At 43.1% G+C, this 20,654-nt stretch overlaps 1 protein-coding gene across 4 annotated transcripts in view; it reads right to left on the bottom strand.

Annotated features, from left to right (window-relative positions):
* Nucleotides 1-20,303, bottom strand: part of MKX (mohawk homeobox) — a 69,552-nt gene extending 49,249 nt beyond the window's left edge. Inside the window, exons 1-5 of one of the 4 annotated variants that reach the window (XM_017535470.2) lie at nt 19,480-20,303; nt 17,031-17,300; nt 15,158-15,317; nt 8,945-9,098; nt 8,178-8,513 (exon numbers count right to left, since the gene is read on the bottom strand). In XM_017535470.2, the coding sequence (XP_017390959.1) occupies nt 8,178-8,513; nt 8,945-9,098; nt 15,158-15,317; nt 17,031-17,218 (838 nt within the window). In that variant the 5' untranslated portion in view covers nt 17,219-17,300; nt 19,480-20,303. Of the gene's footprint in view, nt 1-8,177; nt 8,514-8,944; nt 9,099-15,157; nt 15,318-17,030; nt 17,625-19,177; nt 19,450-19,479 lie in introns of those variants that run through there. The other 3 variants (XM_037740953.1, XM_017535472.2, XM_017535471.2) reach the window with 3 other exon arrangements.
* Between the last annotated feature and the right edge of the window lie 351 nt (nt 20,304-20,654).

The following is a 20,654-nucleotide window of genomic DNA, read 5'->3' as shown; positions in this document are numbered from 1 at the left end:
AAACCACGTCTATATTCATGAAATAGAATGTCTTGTTATTTTCATAGACAGTAAAAACTTTCTGACATTCTTTTCAGTCTTAGGCCACAAAAGCATCAATGGATCCTATTTGGTCTCATCAGTGTGTAAAGCATTTACAAACCTAACTAAATATGGAATTAATGGGAGTTATTCGCTTATATTCCTTACACATAGGAGAAGAAAAAAAAGCACCCTTTTATGACAGCTTTGAGTTTGGCTTGACTTTTTACGACTTATTTAGAAGCCCTAGGGAATGAGAAAGTCTCTTAATGGAAACACTGACACAGTCTTAAATATAGTGACACGAACAAGCACTTCTATGAAGCTGCCCCAGGATGTGACTGACCCCTGAAGCAAGTCTGAAATGCACTGCGTATCAGAAAGTCCATTATGATAGATTCGCTGATAAATATCAGTAGAATGGTAATGCCAAAATACAGAGAATTCCTTTGCATGGTCAAAATTTCATGTTGATAAACTTGTTCTTAAGAGGAAAATATGAAAAATGTATGGGATCTTTGCTCTCACACATGCAGGAGAGAAAATGTAAAATTTCTGGATGGACTTTCTCGTATTTTCAAATGCAGCAAAAAAATAGTCATTCTGAAAAAGTCACAACTTTAACTTAGGGTTCTTGCCAACCCTGACAGTAAATGTGGCAGGAGGGTTTAAATGAGTGGGTTTAGATCTGTGCTTTATTTCTGAAGTCTCACCTCCGAGGCTATAGTACTAGGTAAAAAATAAATCCCATTACTTAGTGAAGTCAAATGTGTAAAACCTCCATTTGTTTTTATTTGTCAATCGGCTGTGCTTTTTATTCTTTGGCGGATTTTCTTTAAACTAGCTAAATTTTTCCATTTTTCATCCTTGCATCTCCTAAAAGTCACTCTTTTACTTGAAAATCGACTTAGTTTCATTTCACTCTTTCTATGTTTTCATTTTGACTCTTAAACATTTCATTGTTTTCAACTTCATTGTTTAATTGTTTTTTTACTGCACATTTTTTCTTATTTTTAAAGCTTTTTTTTAAACTAATTTAAACTTATTCAGGACCCTTTTCTTTCTCTTGTTCTGTTCACAGACACAGATCAACATATACTTATGTAAATTAAAATGTCTTTTATGATTTAAGGAGCAGACACGCTAAATCATCAAAACATGAACTCATTCACTTAAGAAACATTTATAGAGCAAATATGTGAAAGATATGGTAGTAAGCACTAGGGGAATTATAAAAGCTAATACGACACCATTTCTGAGCCTCCAGGAGTTTTTAATACATACAAGGCAGTGAGAGCCAGCACCAAAAAAAAAAAAAAAGAGATAGGATGCGGCTGCATTTCGGAAAACAATTTGCCCACATTCCGCCAAACATGAAATCAGTGTTGCTATCTTTTTTAGGTACCACAATGTAAAAGGACAAAAATGTCATAAGCCAACACAACCCTACAATATCTGTGCAGTTTCTAGGCTAAACTGCCTCATACTTTCGATTTGGAAGCCATATAGTATGAAAGTGCAAGTCTCAGCATCTATCTAGACGTAAGATTTTTCAGACTCACATGATACCAAATAACAAAGAAAAGTGAATGGAAAGCCACCCCTGAAGGAGCCAGCACACAGTTCCTGTTGCCAATATTTCTTCTTTTTATCTTTTCTTGTCTGCCATTAGTCTCTCAGTTCTTCACAATGGGTGAAAGAAATCCTGGCATAATTGCATTTGGATTTTTCCAAGTGAAGCCAGAAAGAAGTGTAATTTTCAAACACCAAATTGATTTGAACTTCAGAAAGAATCCATGTCAATGTGTTTTGCTACTATTGTCCTCATAAATGTTTACTAAGAATCTATAGTGCTTATGTTTTTATAATTCTATAGTAATCGCATGCATATTCAAAGGCTCGGCATTTGTATAAATCTCATTTTAAAAGATTACTGCTTAGAAATAATTAATTAGAAAGGTTCCCTTTTTAAAAAGCTGTCAGGAAAACAAGGCTCTTTCTCCAAAGGAGTGAGGGGCAAGTTTCCGATCGTGGTTAACCCTGAGGTTACTTATTTGAAAGGGTGGAACAGAATATAAAAAGTACAAGGAACAGGAAGTGCAGAGAAGAAAAAGATTATTAAAGTACTTCTCCAAAACTGTGCTAAATAGTGTAAGTTTAGAACAGAAGAAAATTCTCTATTTAAAAAACTTGGTCCTTAAATTTCTGCTATCTGGAAATTGGACTTACGTGAAATACCTCATTCCCAGATGGCCTTTGTTAGGTAAAGCACAAGACAAGGAATTGGACAACCTTTCAAGTATCCTTTAAATGTCACTAGCTGGGCTGGTGATAGAAGGTTTTATTATTCTCTGCTGGAGCACATCAACAGTCATTTGCATGCCAGGAAAAGAATGTCTGGAATAATCCAAAAAGGCAAAGCTTAATTCTTTCACTAAAACCAAGAAAGTTACAGCACAGAAAGGGAAATAAAATAAGAAAATAAGTATCCAAGGTAGACTTACTGGTCAACAAAAGCCCAAAAGAGAAACCACGCATGTACACAGATGCACTCATGCAGGGCCCTTAACACACAGATGGCTCTTGATACAGACGTAAGACTTTCTTTAAGCTACCCCACAAAACAAAAGCTGAAATGAAGGAAACATATATTGTCAGGGGGAATATTCACTGCTCAAAAAGATCTGCTGAGGCATCTTTGAAAACTTTTCTTCTGGTTCATTTAAAGATGGTTTCATGGATAGAGCAGTCAGCACCAAACACGGGGCTCCAGTGAGTCTAAGCCAGAGCCTTCATGGAGTGGCTCCTAATTATCATTTTTGCTAATGAATGTACATAGGAGCAGCACCTCATATACATAGGAATGAATGTACATAGGAGCAGCACCTCATATACCAATGGATTGTGTCTCAGTAGATCTTTGTTACATTGGTTACATTTCGCCAAAGAAACTACGCGGTAGTAAATTAAGCTTGAAGCCCAGGCGGATCCAATGGTTTATTGAACTCCTGAGCATATCTAGATCTTACTACTGATACCAGCTTAAATTCCAAAGTAACAGTGTGCAGAAAAAGAGAGAAAAAAAGAACATTTTCTCCCCTGAGTGTCGTTATGAGCTAAGAAAATAGGTTTGGAGATGGCAGTTAAATTTGTTATCTTCCCAAACTTTCTTTGCCTTTGTTCCTCTTTCCCCAGTAAACAAAATGCCTTGTTCTCTTGTTTTGTTCCACTTCTCTAACTGCAGCAAGACATCCAAATGGATCCTACCTCCCAAAGTGTCCCACGCACCAATAAATGGCTTCTATTTTCTCTCAACCAAAATCTTCATGTCTTCCCATGGATATTCACCGCCATCAAGCAGAGGGGAAGGTAGCCCCATTAATTCATACATAGGAAAGCTCCTATCTGCCTGGATGCTTTGGCTTACCATAGATGTGTCTAAGAGGGATTTTAGACAGTTTAACAAGATGAAGTTTAAATATTCAGCCTCTTGGGAGCAGGATAATATATGAATTCTATATTGACAGAGAGCCATGGGGCTCATAGAGCAACCATCCTAACGCACTAGGCCTTTATAAATTGATTATCTGTGATCTGCGAAAGGGAAAAATGCAATAGGGCTTTGTCCTCAAGTCAAGCAAAACAAGAGGGGAAGTCCACAGGTTTTATTTTAAGATTTGCCTGATTTCCTCCTTTTAGAAACCTCTTTCCTCCTTCATTAGACAAAGAAATTCCATAGGCTTGGTTCTGAGGGTAAAGTCAAACTACTTCAAGTTAGGAAAGGTTCCAGTGAGAACCCTCTCTGCAAGGTGGCAAAGATGGTTCCATTTGGAGAATCTGAGCCTGGTTCAATAGGAATGGAGGTGAATATTAGGCTGGGGGTTCTTATCCTGGTACCTCAGAGAGCAGACCACCTGGGGGCTGGAGGCTTGGAAGTCAGTTTGTAAGGAAATTCACTCAGTCAGACATTTGAAAATTACCATTCACTAAGCTAACATCATAAATGCAAATTATAATTTTAATTCAGGTAACTTATTTCAACGGATGACACTGACTAAATTTCCTTTGAGTATTAATTACATTTAGACGCAGTGATCTTAATAATTCTGATTAGTTGCAATGGTATAACTACTGCTGTCAAAAATGTTCCAACTCATTTGTATTGAAAGCCTACTATGCCCCTGGCATGAAGCCAAAGACTGTGGATTACAGAGAAATAATGCTACTTTAAATCAAGAAAAATGTTTGCATATGCTTTAATGTTTCTAGCAGTATCTTCAATTAGAATTACTACTTTATAATCTACAGGACGTCTGTCCCTAGAATTTAATAAAAATAAGTAAAATAGAATTCAGTGGTACATTATCCTTTCACACACCAACTTTCAATTAGCTTTTATTTTATTTTTTGAGACATAGTTTCACCCTGTCACCTAGGCTGGAGTGCAATGGCACCATCTTGGCTCACTGCAACCTCTGCCTCCCAGGTTCAAGCGATTCTCATGTCTCAGCTGCCTGCCACCACGCTCAGCTAATTTTTTTCCCCCCAGATGGAGTCTTGCTCTGTCACCTAGGCTGGAGTGCGGTGGTGCGATCTCGGCTCACTGCAACATGTATCTCCCGGGTTCAAGTGATTCTCCTGCCTCAGCCTCCTGAGTAGCTGGGACTACAGGCGCGTGCTGCCATGCTCAGCTAATTTTTGTATTATTAGTGGAGATGGGGTTGCACCATGTTGGCCAGGCTGGTCTCGAACTTCTGATCTTGGGTGATCTGCTCGCCTTGGCCTCCCAAAGTGCTGGGATTACAGGCATGAGCCACCGTGCCCAGCCTCAATTGGCTTTTCAATTCCATGAATTTAATAAAACTCATCACAAGACAGCCACTCTAACAAAAATGGATGAATAAATGGATAAAGTTCCTTAGCAATAAATTGTAAAAATGCTGTAGCACTGGGGGTGGGTGTGTTAATACAGACTTAGAAAATTTCTATTTAGGTGAGGAAGGAAAGATATAACCAGATGGAATTGAAAGAATTCAGAAGAAGCTTGTATGCCAGAGAAAACCATAGCAGTTGCTCAGAAAGTATTTCTTGAAATCCCGTGTTTTACTATTTATATGTGCCTGGGAACTCAGCTACAATTGCAGCAATGCTGTCCCTCAGTTCCCACACAAGACAGCCATTGATTGTTTTGATCTGAAACCTAGCAGATCAGTCTTAGGCCACCAGTCTTTCTTAATTCTTCAGCCATAAAAGCAAATCATTTAGTCTGTCCTTTTTAAGTTGATGCACATGCATGAAAAACCAGAAGTTTGCATCTTGGTGGTTTTCTCGTTGCTTGGATAACTCAAAAAAAAAAAAAATAGGCTTTTATTTAAAAACTATTTATTTAAAAACTTGGCAAATGAATAGTCCATAGTATGGGCCAAGTGCTTTTGGAATGCTTTAATAAAAATAAGCCACCGAGATGTTTGACTTTGAAAAGAATCAACTATACAGACATGCTATTCGTTCTGGCTTTATAATTTGTCACTTTTGAAAAGAGCATGCATTTTCAGAAGACTCACCACACTGGGCAAATTGCATAGGCATCTAACCTATATTTTTATTAGGCCAATGTTAAAATTTTTGTAAGAAAAACATTCTTAAATAAAAAATTACCAATAACCAATTACTCTGCCTCATTAAAATTAATGTATTTGTCATTTTTTGTATTTGTCTATGCACCTCTGTACTGTCGTAACTACTCAGTGTTTCCACAATTTTGAATTATTTTTTACTTAATATTACATTATAAATATTTCTCAGGTATTTTCATAGTATCAGTATTACAAATAAAGAGTTTTGACTTCTATTCAGTCTTGATCTGGTTTGGGATTAGGATAACATTTACATTTTTTTTAACTGAGATTTTTATGTGTTCCAGAAAAATGTGTAAAACACGAACATTAATTCTTCAAAGTTAGAAAAAAAATGGCTGTATTAAGTCATGTGTTTTGGGAATTGAATTGACTAAAATTAGCTTTTCCTGAGTTATTGGTCATTTAAAACTGTTCTTGTTTATGAATTTATAATTTACTATGTGTGGAGAATGCCAATTTATTTAAATGCACATTTACATATAGTATATTGCCAAACAATTGTGCAGAGTACTTCATCATAATTTTTAAAAACATTTTTGTTTAATAACTATTTATTGATTGCTGTTTCCTTCCTTTGTAATTTTCAATTTAATTTGTGTAGATTTTCGCTTGTTTAGTTTATTATTGTTTTAAAACAATCAACTTTTATTTATTTTTCTGCTTTCCATTTAACTTTTTTGTTTTATTTTTATTACTTTTTTCGATTATCTGTATTTGAACAATGTGATTTCTTATCCTTTCTCTAAAAATAGACATTCATAAAGCTCTGAATTACTTTCAAGTTCTGCTCTGGTCACAGTAGTTTGATATTAATACGTAGTTTCTTCATTTTCTTTTTTTTCTTTTGCAACACTATCTCTCTCTGTTGGCCAGGCTGTGTGCAGTGGCACAAACACAGCTCACTGCAGCCTCCATCTCCTGGCCTCAAGCAGTCCTCCCACCTCGCTGGGACTACAGGCATGCATCACCATGCATGGGTAATTAAAAAAAATTTTTTTTGTAGAGATGGGGGTCTCACTATGTTGCCCAGGTTTGTGTCAAACTTCTGGGTTCAAGTAATCCTCTTCCCTCCACTCCTAAAGTGTTGGGATTACAGGTGTGAGCCACATGCCCAGCTGCATTTTCATTATTGGCTAAATAGCCTTTAATTTTAATTCTTCCTAGACGCAGTTATTATTTGCAAGACTATTTCTGTATTTCTGAGTGTTTGGAGTTTGTTTTTATTGTTGGAGTTGGTGATACAAAGAGAAAATGAAGTTGATTAAGTCTTTAGAAATGTATTGCTATTTTCTCTGAATTTTCACAGATCATTGTCACATATATATTTGTAGATGTTTGAAAATCAGATTTCTAGGTAAATGATCTAAAGGGTACATTAACAGAGCAACTTTAGATTTCTTAATAAAGCCCTACTGCTCACGGACCAAGCTTCTTGATATTATGAAGAAAATATGTAGTAAAATGTGTATAGTTTTTGTCATAGGGCCCAGCATACCGTAAGAACTCAATACGTGATTGGTAGTAGTAGGGATAAGAGTAGTGATTATTGTAGCAATGTTCTTCCTCTCTCTTGTACAGACTCAGAGATCTGGAGGAGACTGCCTACTATGTGTTCTTGGTCTGGGTTTTCTTATCTGTGATGTAATGTGCCTGGTCTAAATGTTTTCTGAGGTTATTTCCAGCTCTAATATTTAAATCTCATTTCCTGGCATTTTCAGGATCCAGACTCTGTCTACACCAGATGCAGGTCATGCATATCCTTTGTTCCAAAGTCACCTCACACACTTAAGAGCAAACCTCTCTGGGAACCGAAGTCAAGATAGAAATTTTTACCAAATGTGCTACTCCATCTGAAAGTTTGGGACAGGTAGGAATCTATTCTTTATTTCTGGAAGGAAAATAAAATTGTAAAAGCTATTTTTCAGCCCTGCTAATGCTTTTCAGGAATGAGAGTAAAATTTCCAGAGCAATGGAAACAGACCTATATCTTTCACAAAAGCTTGGCACCCCTATTAATATGGTTTCATTTACCAGCACTATTTAGCAATCAAGGCATTTAACAGAAAAGATGAAACACAAAGTATTTGCTGGACTGGCCACAATCTGGCACTATCCTTTACTATAAATTATTCATAAAAGCCAGTCAAAAATACCTCCCCTAAACATTGTTATCATGAGGATTAAAATTATCATTAAGAATGGAAATTCTTCCATCTTGAGTTAACTTGTGTAAAAACAAAATGAAAGTATTAAAAAGTTAAAAAAATATTAAAAAGTGAAACTTCTTGTCTTTATAATTAAAACTGAAAATTTCTCAATAAGACCGCAATCTACTAACAAAGACCATAATCTACTCCACTGGTAATTAAAAACAAAACAAAAGCTTTAAAACTGAATTACGAACAATACATGAAAAATCTGATGGCTTTATACCTGTTAAAATAAACCCCTCTGATGCACTTTTAATTGTGGCTTAAACAGGTATCGCAGGAATTACAACAGAAAGCATGGGCTTACCTGTGCGATAGACAAAGTTGCCTTCAGTTTCTGATGACGATGGAGACACCAATTCTTCCTCAAATTCATTGGAGCTAAAAGATCCCGAGTGGTTTCTTTGCCTTGTTTTCCCCATCATGGTAGTGTTCGTGGCCATGACATGCCTCAAAGAGTCATTAAGGTAACGGTTCAACAAGCTGCTCTTGTATTTGGGGGGTGCCACGTAGTCCTCACTGGCCCGTGACTCTGGCCTCACTCCTGCTTTGATGACCGAGCTCTCACTTTTAATCACGGGATGGTGAACTGGGGTATTATAGCCCCCTTCGTTCATGTGGTTTCTTGGAGGATTTTCTCCATCTAAAGCAGAACAATATCACTAAGTAGGACGATATGCAAACTTTCCCCCAACCACCCCACTGTTATATTTAATCCTTAAAAATATACAAAGGAAATATATTTAAAGTATATAAAACCATCTTTGATATTCAAGATTAATTTTTAGGCAAAAGAAAGCAAATATTTATGTCATTTCTCACTTCTGGCATTTTAATTTTAATGAATTTCACTGAATATGTTATTCTGACACATGGTATATCTATAAACAAGAGGAAATGGCTGTCATTCTTTTGGCCATTTATAGTATTATAAAAATGAAGTTATTTCATGCAATTAAAAAAAGAACCGTTATGGCATCATCATATTTTTTGGGTGAAAACTGAAAAATAGCAATTATGGTGAACTTGCTATAGAGGTAAAGCAAAGAAAGCAAAATAAAAATATTAACAAACCTTCAGAGCATGAGTCATCACTGCTTACGCTAAGCCGCTCAGCATTGCCTTGAACATACTTGTTGTATAACTTTATTCTCAAAGCCCAGCTTAAATCTGGCTGTCGGACAGTATTCTTAAGCCGGCGTCTTGCATTGGCAAACCAATTTGACACCTAAAACGGTATCAATTAACAAAACTTAAAAACATTATCCATGGTGCAATTATTTTCTCATAAAGGAGCTAAGCCTCTCTCAGCACCTCTGATCATTAAATATTCTCAGGACATAAGAATACTGGCTATTCATATCCATTCATTGATTCATTCAACAAACATGTTAAGCACTACTACACACACTGAGCACTTAGTGCATTTGTGGACTAAGAAAAATGAAGAGGCCTTGCCATCAAAAAATTTTAGTAAAAGTCCAGTAAGAGAAGTAGGAAAGTACGCAAATAACTAATATAAGAAAGAATGTGATAAATGGCATGCGAGACTTTAAAATGATACAGGAGTCCAAAGGAAAGAGGGGTTACTTTCATATGTGTCTCCAGCCTTTTGAGGAATTTCAGTGAGGCTTTGAAAAAGTCCAGAATAGGTCAGGTCAAGAGGGAAGGGAAGTGTATTCCCAATGAAGAGGACACAGGAGCAAATAGAAATGAAATTCCAGAGAAATTATAGGGGCTGAGGAAGAGGGAAGAGTTAAAGATGGCCTTGGGTCATCAAACCTGTGTAACCAAGAGAAGGGTAGTGCCATTTTGGGAAAGAAATATAATTTTTTGAGGATAAAATGATGTGTTTGGCTTGGGCAATGTCTAGTTTGAGGTGCCAATACTGGTGAGATGTCTGATAAGAAAATAGAAATGGTATCTGAGATTGAAGGGAAGGAATGACCAAATTAAAGAGGAAAGGCACAGAGGTGACAGTCAAAGTTGCAAGAATAGAGAGAATGAAAGCAGGGTCAAGGACCAAGCTTTGGAAACCATTAGAGAAGCCAAAGGTAGGACCGATCTCTGCTTCCAAAAGAGGAGCTAGCAAAACAAACAGAAGTAGAGCCATTGGCACAGAGGGGGAAAATAAACCAAAGAACACCTCACTTTAAGCCAAAAGTCAAGTGTTTCTTAGGGAAATAGGTGAAGGCAAAGAGAAACATTCCAAGACAAAGAAAAGCTACTTTCATTCTTTTTTTTAAAGATGCTACTGGATTCCTAAGTGCTAAAATGATACATGAGGTTTCTTCTAAAATATCAGGCTACCATCAGTGCGTAGAATTTTACAAACACAAAAAGCCAATACTTGCCTTTAAAAGAATGAAACATGGGAAGAGAATTAAGTCCTTCTGCCAGTTTGGTCCAGAACATGACCAAACTGAGGAATTTAAGCTAGGCTTTGAAGAAAGGCCAGATTACTATAATGGTTTGTGTGGTAATGCTTGCACTGGAAATTTCTACTTTTTTTTTCAGATTTATACTATAAATACACATTTTTTATGCATTACTCAAGTCCTTATTATTCTACTTAAAACAAATTATACTTTCTCTCTCTGTCCTCGTGGGTAACACATGGTGGGTTTCCCATATGTATTTAATATGCAATCTAGTCAATTATCTTCTTTGTACCTGAAGCAATGATAGCTATCCTTTCAAATGTATATGCAATGACATATTATCTCACCATGGCATTTCAGAAGTCAGTCTTTATCAGCACTTTTTCCTGCTAAGCTATGTTACTATTACTCTGATTCAGTCTGAGTCCAAATTCTCAGTCCTTCCCATTTTCTACAGACAGACAACAAAATTATTGAGCGGCAATTGTACTTTAGCCACGGTGTTAGGTGCTAGCAATGAATGAGCTTTGTCTTCTGCCCTCGCAGAAGGACTAGCAGAAAAGAAGTACACATGATTAACTGGGATACACCAGTGAACATTAGCTGTGGAACCACAAGGAGTCTGATCCCTTTCTTCATGACATTCCTCAAGCTTTTCTGGGATTCTTCAACTCACTGACAAAATCTTCATCCAACTACTTTATCCAACCATACCTACTAACTGGGAATCTGAAAACACTTCTCTTTCTAACTTGCCTCTCTTCCATTCTGTTCTCTTAAATGGATCTTAGCAACCATCATCAAATTCAAGACTTGCTGTACCATTTTGATTTAATCAATTCACTTCTTCAAATCTTCGTAAATGTCCTTTATCCCATAATCACCACACAATGGAAAAGGACCTGTCTTCCTGTTCTGAATTTGCCAAAAACATGCTGTGTGAATTTGGGTAAGTTATTCACCTTTTCTGAATGTTGAATCCTTCATCTCTGAAACGAATTTGATGGTTCCTAATATCTTTGCTAGCTCTAAAAATTAAGATGGCTTAATTCCCTTTATAGTAAGTACTAACCTCCCTCTGTCGACCAGTACTGTCTCCAGCAAGTGTGTTTATGTCCTTCTTTGCTCCTTTCACATACAGAGTACAGCCTGCAACTTCCCCTAGATCATTCATATTTACTAGAATTCAATTCTAAAACGTCTTTGTAACTTTCTTTACTAAACAGCGTATAATTCAGACTAACCTTAAATCTTGACTAACCTTAAGCCTTCACACAGCAGCCACACATAGTACAGTATAAAATCCAATTCTTATGAAACTCTTCTTATAATGAAAATGCAATGGCCTTCTAACTTTAAAAAAGTAATATACTATCCTTCTAAGAGACAAAAATGTGGGAACACTTAAATGTCATGGGGATTAACTAACTTTTCATATATAGGCATCGCACCTCTTTTATGTTTTATATACTCATAGTTTTTTTTTTTAACCATATTATAATAGTTACACATTAGGTGATTTTCCAGAAAGGTTTGCTGATGTCTAATATAGACTTTCAAAACTGATTTTACAAATTGACCACCACCCAGTCTGCTAATATATGTATTCTGCTGGATTTTTTTATTTGTTGGTTTTGTTTTCTCAGTACAATGCAACCTAACAACTAGATACCCTCCAAGGTTTTTAATGTGTATTTGCAGTAGGTCCTGCAAACAGCAAACAGTTGGTTAACAAATTTACATATGCTTGTTTTGCATTTTTTTCTTGATGAATTAATGCAAATCCCATCTGTTTCACTGAAGGTAAAAAACATCAGTTCAAATTTTCTATTTTTAATCTACTATGGATTCTTTCAGGGTCATTCATATTCTTTCAAATTGTATTTTACATGAAACAGGCCTCTTTACCAAGGATAGGTTCTGGGACAGAATTTCAATGTCAAACTGCATATATATACACATTTGGCCTCTAAACTTTCACTATAAAACATGGGAGATAGACAGATAGATAGATAGACAGATATGCCTAATTTATATAATTTACATAATTTATACTTTGTATTTATATAATCATAATTTATATCTGTCTATCTCCCATATTTTATAGTGAAAGATTAGAGGGCCAACCATCTAGAAGCTGGGAGGGAAAACTAACTAATATTCATCCTATTCTAACAGAGGGGTTTGCTTTCATCATGTTGACAAAGCAATTGTTATAATATCCCTAAAGGGATAAACTGGCATCTGTCCTTTGAACACACTGAATTAGCAAACTTCTAAGCTATTCAACTGAAATATTGAGCACTTTATTTCCACACCATGTAGTATAACACTTAGAATAATAAATAAGGACTGATCTGAGATTTTGTTGAATATTTAACAGTTGTTATAAGCCTTATAGTTGATAACAACATATATATCTCAGCAGACACACTCAATACCAAGCAAAGGCAGAGTTATGTCAACAGAAGAGACAGAATCTTGCAACATAGCAGTTTTAACAAATTGTCAATGGACATATCACAGGAATATGAGACTTCTATTATTACAAGAGGAAGCATTAACATCTACTCATTATTCCTGGGTAAGTTCCGTATCCTTCAATAATACAAATCCCGATCACATATCATTTTATATTATTCCACAATAAAGCTGTTTCTATTTTGAGAGTTCAGTGTATTTCTATAGCATTTGAACAATGGTCAGCCACAGGATTATATATAAGGTCCATTGGTAATTCTATACAATTTAATTTTTTCCATTTATCACTTTAAATTTTCAGAAACCAACTTCATTAATAATAAAATCTAAAATCATTTAGAAGTTGTCATTTATTATTATAAAAATTATTTTATCCCACTTAAAACTACATATTTTTGTGCATTTTTATTTTCTGAGTACTAGTGTAAGAGAGAAAAAGTGTTTTGAATAAAAATTTTACATAAGGTATATTTAAAAAATGTAATAGCCTTACCAAGATCTACATGTAAAAAACACTGATATTTGTATTTGAACTATCATTACAGGTGACAAATTATTAAAAATTATAACTACTTGTACTGCAGCTCAACAAAACTACTACATAAGAAAGTTTAAATGGTTCTCCTGATGAAAAATGCTATTTCATATTTAAAAATGTTCTAAAACATGTCATAAATGTTTTTTGCTTTCTATATGAAAGAATAGCCACTATTAAATATAAAGCTCTGTAATCAACCAAAATAACCTAGTATTTCATTGCTGACATCACTGTGAAATATTCAAATAACTCTATAAATTAGTGTATTTAAAAAATAAATAGCATACTTGTTTAAACTGAAAATTTAACATGGGTTATTTATTTTAATAAGTCAAGTTTTTCTGACTGGAATGATTTATTTAGATACTGCTTTGGTAAATCACTAAAAGATTCATGGAAATATGTTAAACAGATATTAAGCCAAGAACACTAAATTAATTTTCCCCTCCATTGCTGCAGCAAATCACTATTAATGCCATTGCCTGATAATATGAAAGGAAACAGATGTTTTTGTATAGAGTTATATTCTAAAAATAAGCAGAAATTACATATTCTAGTATTGATAGCCTGACTGTAAGTCAACCTTCATGCCTTGTCAAACTTTCCAGTAATTCCTAAAGGGAAATTTTAAATACTCTGGAAATCAATTTTTATTTTATCAAGTAGTTCCTTTTTTCTTTTTGGACTTCCCACTTAGTGTAAATTTAATAAAACACATTTTCACAATCAGGTAATGCTATTGTAATATGCAAAACTTCTCATCTGATATAGCTCCTCCTCCTCTTCTTTCTGAATAAATTTGCCTGTTTGCATGTAGAAAAGTTCAAGCCACCATATTTTTTTTAAAAAAATGGTGACATGATGGGAAGGGCATTTGATCTGGAATTATTTTATTTCCAGGCCTATCTCTGTCTTTTACTGACACAACTGCCCCAAGCCTTGCTTATATCAAGTGTAAAATGCTGATAGTAACTACCTACATGATCGTGGTTTTGTGAATTTAGTAAGATTCGGTTTTGAAAAGCGAATCAAATGTAAAGTAACGCTGTTCACTAGAGAACACACAAACTCTGCACCATTTCTCTGCACTTGGCAAAGTAACCCATCCATCTGAAATCTGCCTCCTCTCCTTAAGCCTAGCAGAAAAAAGCACAGGAACAAAATGCTGTGGATTGCAGCTAATGCTTAGGATGAGTCCTGTTTAAGAAAAAAAAAAAAAAAAAAATGTGTGTGGTGGGGGATTGTTGATCCAAACATCGTTTAAAAAAAAAAATGTGGGGGTGGGGATTGTTGATCCAAACATCCTTTCTTGCCTTTCTATCCCCTAGTCCTAGCTGTCAGTAATAGTAATTTTGAAAGTCACTCTGTACCTGAGCTTTAATACCGGGCCTTAATATCACACTGCATGGTTCTCAAAGTGGGGTTCCTCTCTAGCCTCAGCTTCAGCCACACCTGCGGCCCTGTATGAGATGCCAAGGATCGGCCTCACCCCCAGACCTGCTGAATCCGAATGGTGGGGCCCAGCGATTTGTGTTTTAAGCCCTCCAGGCGATTCTGACTCTCATTAACCTTGAAAATCACGGCAGATGGTATCATCCGGGTTCATCTATACGTGGCTCCTGAACCCAGATTCCCAGTTACCTTCTCATAAGTCTGCAGTTGACTTTTCACTTCCCTCCCTGACAGCGCATCCTGCATTCCCTTGTGCAACCGAGCATCTGCACTGCACTGACGAGGCTGAGAAGTAACTCAGAAACTCCCACGGCTCAGCTCCATCCCTGTCCGGGTAGAAGCGTCCTAGGGTGGAGAGCCACGCAAACCCTAACAGTGCCCGTTACTCAGTCCCTTGCCCAGAAACGGATGAGGGGCTTGATGGGTCCTGATTACCTGCACTAGCGTCATCTGCGAGCCGAGGGCCAAGAGTATCTTCTCGGTCTTGGTGGGGTACGGGTTGTCACGGTGCTTGTAAAGCCACTGCTTGAGAGGCCGCGCCATGTCTTGCAAGGCCTGCCGCTTGTGCCTCACCTTCCCGCCATTCTGCCGGGCCCTGGGACGTGGGGAGAGGAGGAGGCCCTCGTGACCGGTGCGGTCTGGGAGTTCCAAGTCCGGGCCCCGCACCCTAAACCGCGTAGTCCTGCCATGCACCCCTGCTCTGCGCCAGCCCATAGGTTGGGAGAGGCAGGAGATGGGAGCCACAGTTTCTGGATGGGGAGATCATTTCGCTAGGTTTATCTTGAACAGGGGATACCTTGAACCCAGTACCCCAAGTTTAGAGGTTTAGGAGACGAAGCTCAAGTGATTTGAAGAAAACTGCTATTCCAGTCGCGGATCTGGGCAGCGGGGCTAACTGCTACCCTTCCCTCGCCCGTTGGCGCCGCGCCCTCGAGTGGCCCTGGCCTGGCAGGCCCAGCAGAGTATGTGGCTGGCTCTCGAAGCTTCCCTGGGGACCTCTGCTCTGTTCCCAGAGGCTTCCCGTCGCTTGTGGTTAGGGGAAAGGTCGCCCACTGGACAGAGGAAATAAAGCAAAGGAGCACTGCCGCCCCCGGCTCTCTTTGAGGTCTCTCTTTCCTTTGATCTTTTAGGAAAAGGGGGAAACTTTTCAACAGAGGTGGTGGTTTGTGGAGGAAGGCTGCAGAACCAAAAACCACTGTTGGGCCGTTTCCCAACTAAGGTAGGGTAAAAGGACGGCAAGCTCTGTCACATCAGGTAAAGTAAAAAGATCTCAGGAAAAGCATATTCAAAGGGGGAGGAGGCAGAAGCAGCCTGGAGCCTGCAGCCTGCTGCCTGGAGCCTGGAGCCTGGCCTGCGGCGCTGCGCTCCCGCACGGGTCCGGGAGGTGTCGCGCGTGGCTGCCAGCTCGCCCAGCCGCTCCCCGAGGCTTGCGCGCCTGCGCCGGAGCCTCCTGAGCTTCTGCCTCTTTAAACACTTTGAAATGCAATTCCACCCGAAGCGACTGGTAGTAACATTTTGACGAAACCGATCTCTCTTTTACTAAGCAGCGACGCCGCAGAACAAGCAGCTGATGCAATCGTTCAGGTGGAGGCGGCCAAGACGGCTGCCCCTCCCCGGCGGGGCGCCCGGGGAGCCGCCGGGATCCGGCCGGGCAGACCCTGCCCTCCACTCAGCTGCAGTCGGAGCAGCAGGCCCACCCGGGAGCTGCCGCCCCCCAGTATCCCCCTCACCCCGCTAAACCCAAAGCCGGCCCCGCAAGCCCGGGGCCTCCCCCTCCGGGTTCGCCGCGGGCCCAGCCGAGCTGCGCGCGCGCCCCGGACTCCCTGCGGGGAGGCGACCTTCCCGACACCTTGAGCAAGGCCTGGGGCCCTGGCGAGGGATGACTGAAGAAAAGTCCGCGGACCCTGAGCCGGGACTCTCCGACCGATCGGCTTCGCCTGTTTCTCGGCACCCAGCTCAGTCCTTTTTCCTCGCTCTCAGCCGCGCGCCGGCACCCGCAGTCCAGAGAGCTGCAAATAACCCCCAATTCCGAGGTCCAGGCAGCGGAGGGCCGAGGGGCAGCTCCCGGTGCCCTCAGTCTCCACCGAGCTCTTTGGAGCTGCCCGGACGAATTGATCCCTCATGTTTTGAGATAGAAGCCCCTTAACAGAAGAACGCTCGAGCCCTGAAGGGGCAGACCTGCACTCCCAGGGAACTCCGGGCCCTTCTCCCCGCGCCCCCGCCCGCTTTGGCCCGGGACCCCAGCACCGCTCACCGTCCCCACCCCTCCGGGCCGCAGGCGGGCAGGGTCCCCGGGGCGTGCGCCTACCCGGTCCTCCGGTGTCTCAGGCCAAGGTTGTCCTTGAGGGGCGGGCCGTCGGGAATGCCCACCTCGGGGCGGGCGTGAGGACAGTCCAGGACACCGCCGTAGGGCCGGCTGTCCCGCTCCCGCTCCGGGGCGCCTCCGTCCTCAAACAGCACCGCACCGCTGAGCTTGTTGAAGACGATGGTGTTCATGGTGCCAGGTGGCAGGGACCTGCGGCGCGGCTGCAGAGCCTCGGGGCTGGGCCGCCGGGAGCTCCGCAGCGGGGCTCAGCTTCTAGGAGAGGAAGGTGCATCTCGTTACTTACTGGCTGAGAGTGCTCAGACTCGGGCTTTGAACTTGGACGGGTCGCAGGGCTGCGGAGCGCAGGGGAGGAGCGGCGCCGCCGCAACTGGCAGGCTACCCTACGGCTCTCCCCAGTTGGCTACACGCCCCCGCCCCTGCAGGCTCCCTGGACAGGTACCTGCCCTCTTCCTTGCCTGGGCGATCGATCCCCCTATACCCTAACTCCTCAGAACTTCAACCGGGAATAATTTACCCGCAGAGGCAAAGGAAACAAACCAGCCTCCGGGTTTCAGTTTGAGTCTGAGAGACGCATACTCCGGACTGCAGAGCGCGACAGGCGTGAGGCCATGCGTGGTTCTTCAATTCCCAGCTGAAGACTAAAGCCTCTGGGAACCCCAACTCGGGGCGTCAGAAGGGGTTGGATGGAAGGGAATATTTGGGATAATGTGACAAGCGCATCGGAAAGGCCCAGTTCATGAGTCCCCGGCCATACCAGGATTTGGGGGATTTTCTAGATCCTGGATGGTTTGTTGAAAACCCCGCATCTTCTTTCAGTTAAGGTCCCCCGGGATGAGGGTGAGTTCAAGGATCGGGAACAGTTAAATGGTGTCAGGAAGAAAACACCACTTCTCCCCCTTTTCTCCCCGAATCTTCCTATCATCCTCCAACTCGCCCCGGGAAGTGCATGGTCTGAAGGTCCAAGGCGCCAGGACCTGGGTCCCCAGAGCCCTCAATCACTGCCATTCTCTTCCGCAGAGCGGTGTCAGCCAAGGGCTCAGAGCCCCTCGACACCCGCCCCTCTCTGGGGTCTCGAGGGACCCTTTCAGAGGCTGTAAAGATGTCTGAAGCCCAAGGTGGGAGGCAGCTCGGTCAGCGCACCTCCTGGCCGGCGGCTGCCACCGTCGGGGAGAGCCCGCAGCTCACCTCTGGGGTCGCGGAGGCCGGGAGCCTCTGCCCGCCGCGTGCGGGCATCGGGCGCTGGTCGGATTGGCCGCAGAGCCACAGATTTACCGCCCCAAGGCGCGCGGCCGCCCTCGCCCGCCCCATCTCCCCGCCTCGGGACAGCTCCCGTTTCCTCCAAGCGGTCTCCTGCCAGCGCCCCCTTCGCCCGCCCAGCCGCGGCACGGGCTGCCACTCCACAAACACACGCGCGCATACACACACACACACACACACACACACAAATATACACACACACCCCCTGCTTCGCCAAATGCCCACACTAGCCAACGCCCCCCGCCCCGCCCTCCAGCCACAGCAGCAGAGGCCACGCGCGACGTTTAGGACCGTGGCCACAGCGATCAAAGGACGGCTACGGTCACTGTTCGTAGGGGAGTGAAGTCAGACCTCTGCTGGATGCCGCGTGTCCCCTAGGACTGCGTCCTCCCGCTCAGACAGGTACAAGCCTGGGGTGTGCACACAGCCTCCGCGGTAAGTGTCAGAGAATTTCCGTGCTCTCAGCCCCTGTTCTACAGTCAAGACTCGCGTTGCTGTTTTCTTTCAAAATCAGTGCCCTTAGGGATGTGTGTTCACGCTGCTTTATTTGTACAAGACACCCTTCCCTGGCCCGTCTTTCTCCACGACACCCCAGGGCGTCCTCCTAGATGAAACGACGGGTTTTTCCTAGCGAAGTCACCACGAGGTTTGCCACCTCGGACCCTTCCCCGGCAGCCCCAAGCCCACGCAGAGATCGCAGGCACAGACACACGGCGCGCTCTAGGTCTGCAGGCAGCAGGCTTAGGGGCAAGCGATGGTAAAGGTCCGAGTGCCTTCCTGTCGCAAGGGGCCCGCAGGCGTGTGAACCACATTTCCTGACCTTCCCAGGACTCCTGCACGGACCCCCCCGCGCCTATTCTCAAGTAACTTACCCCGTTCACTCCAGGCTGTGGCCGCGGAGGTCACTTTCTGCAGAAGTGTCCCCCTCCCCCAACGCCGGCGAATAATTGTAAACCAAAGGAGACGCGGCCCAGGTAGGCTCCCAGGCTCTGCTCAGACCCTTGGGCCAGCCTTGGCCGCCACCGGAGCGTCTCCTCCGGACCTCGGAGGGAGGCTGGGGGAAGGGCGGGAAGAGCACAGGCGCCCAGGGCACAGAGAAGGTGGGGCGCTGGGGCAGGAGCAAGTCTGGCGTTCCTCAGAGGCGGGCTGGGACTCGGCGACGCGGGGGCTGTACCTGTAGCTGCGAGGCCTGCGGCTGGCGGCAGGGCGGCTGGCTCTCCCGCCTCGAGGCTAGGCACATTCCCATCCCCGCCGCATGTTCTCCACGCGGGCTCCAGCGCGCTCACCACCGCCACCGCCGTCGTCTCCGCTTTATTTACCCAGCCCGGCGCGCGCGGCCCGGGAACAGGAATAGCGAGGCCTTCTCATGTTTCCTGACTGCCAGGCCCAGCCGGCGAACATCCTGCCGGCGCGGTATACACGTTCCCGGGCGGGTGGAGAGGAAGCGTCCGCGCCTGCCCGGCCGCGGGGGCTGCAGTTAACCCCTCGCAGAGGAGCCGCCTCCGGGGAGCCCCGGGACCGCCGAGTCCTCCCCAGCCGGGCGCGGCTCCCAGATCAGCCGGCCTCGCAGTCGCGGAGCAGAAGGGGCTTTTCCTTTCGCACTTTAGTAGAGAAATTGGAGAAGCTGCCGGGAGCGCTCCGCTCCGGCGCCAGAAGCTGAGAGGCCGCGGTGCAAATCCCGTGTCTTAGCTGGCCCGATTGCCGGAAATTTCACCGCGCGTGGCTAGGCGGGAGAGGCCACTGTGACGCGCCCTATATTTTCCTCGCGATTAGCTGTAGGGAAGTTAGAGCTCGGTTTTGCGCCTCCAGCCCTGGAGCGTATTGCGGAAAGGGCTAGCGCCCAGAAGCCTCTTTTCTGGTGTCACTGGGCTTCTGAGGTCCTGGTTATCTCCGTTAAAGCCAGGCACAAGTTCACCTCCGGGGAAAGGTCTGGTGAGGCTGCCCTTGCCGCTGGGTATACGGATGGGGGAAAGCAAGGATGGGTGAGCCCAGGTGGCCAACCTGAGGTGACCCAAGTGTAGAAGAGGAGTCACGCCCAGAGCCAGGGATCTGAAAGCAGCAAAGAAGTTGGAACTTAGAAGAATCTCGAGCTGGGACACAGGTCAAGGAGACAGAATGGCTACCATATTCTCTGACTGATGATACTTTGCTTCCTAGCGTTACCGCAAATGTGAGTGGCCAAACCGGCGGTTTAGGTGCAACTGCAAACTCAGAGCTTCTGGCAGCCGAGAAGATTCCCAAGGTGCCAACACGAAGCTGCCTGCGTTCTCGCCGCCCCAGCGAACTTTCATCCTTTTAAAAGAACAGACTTAGATTTCCCTCCCAAACCTAAAGATATAGCACCACTTG

Source organism: Cebus imitator, unplaced genomic scaffold (assembly GCF_001604975.1).
Source record: "Cebus imitator isolate Cc_AM_T3 unplaced genomic scaffold, Cebus_imitator-1.0 Scaffold92, whole genome shotgun sequence".
In the NCBI taxonomy this organism is placed as follows: Eukaryota; Metazoa; Chordata; class Mammalia; order Primates; family Cebidae; genus Cebus; species Cebus imitator.
The sequence above is the reverse complement of the archived record's forward strand: the minus strand, read 5'-3'. Positions and strand labels throughout refer to the sequence as shown.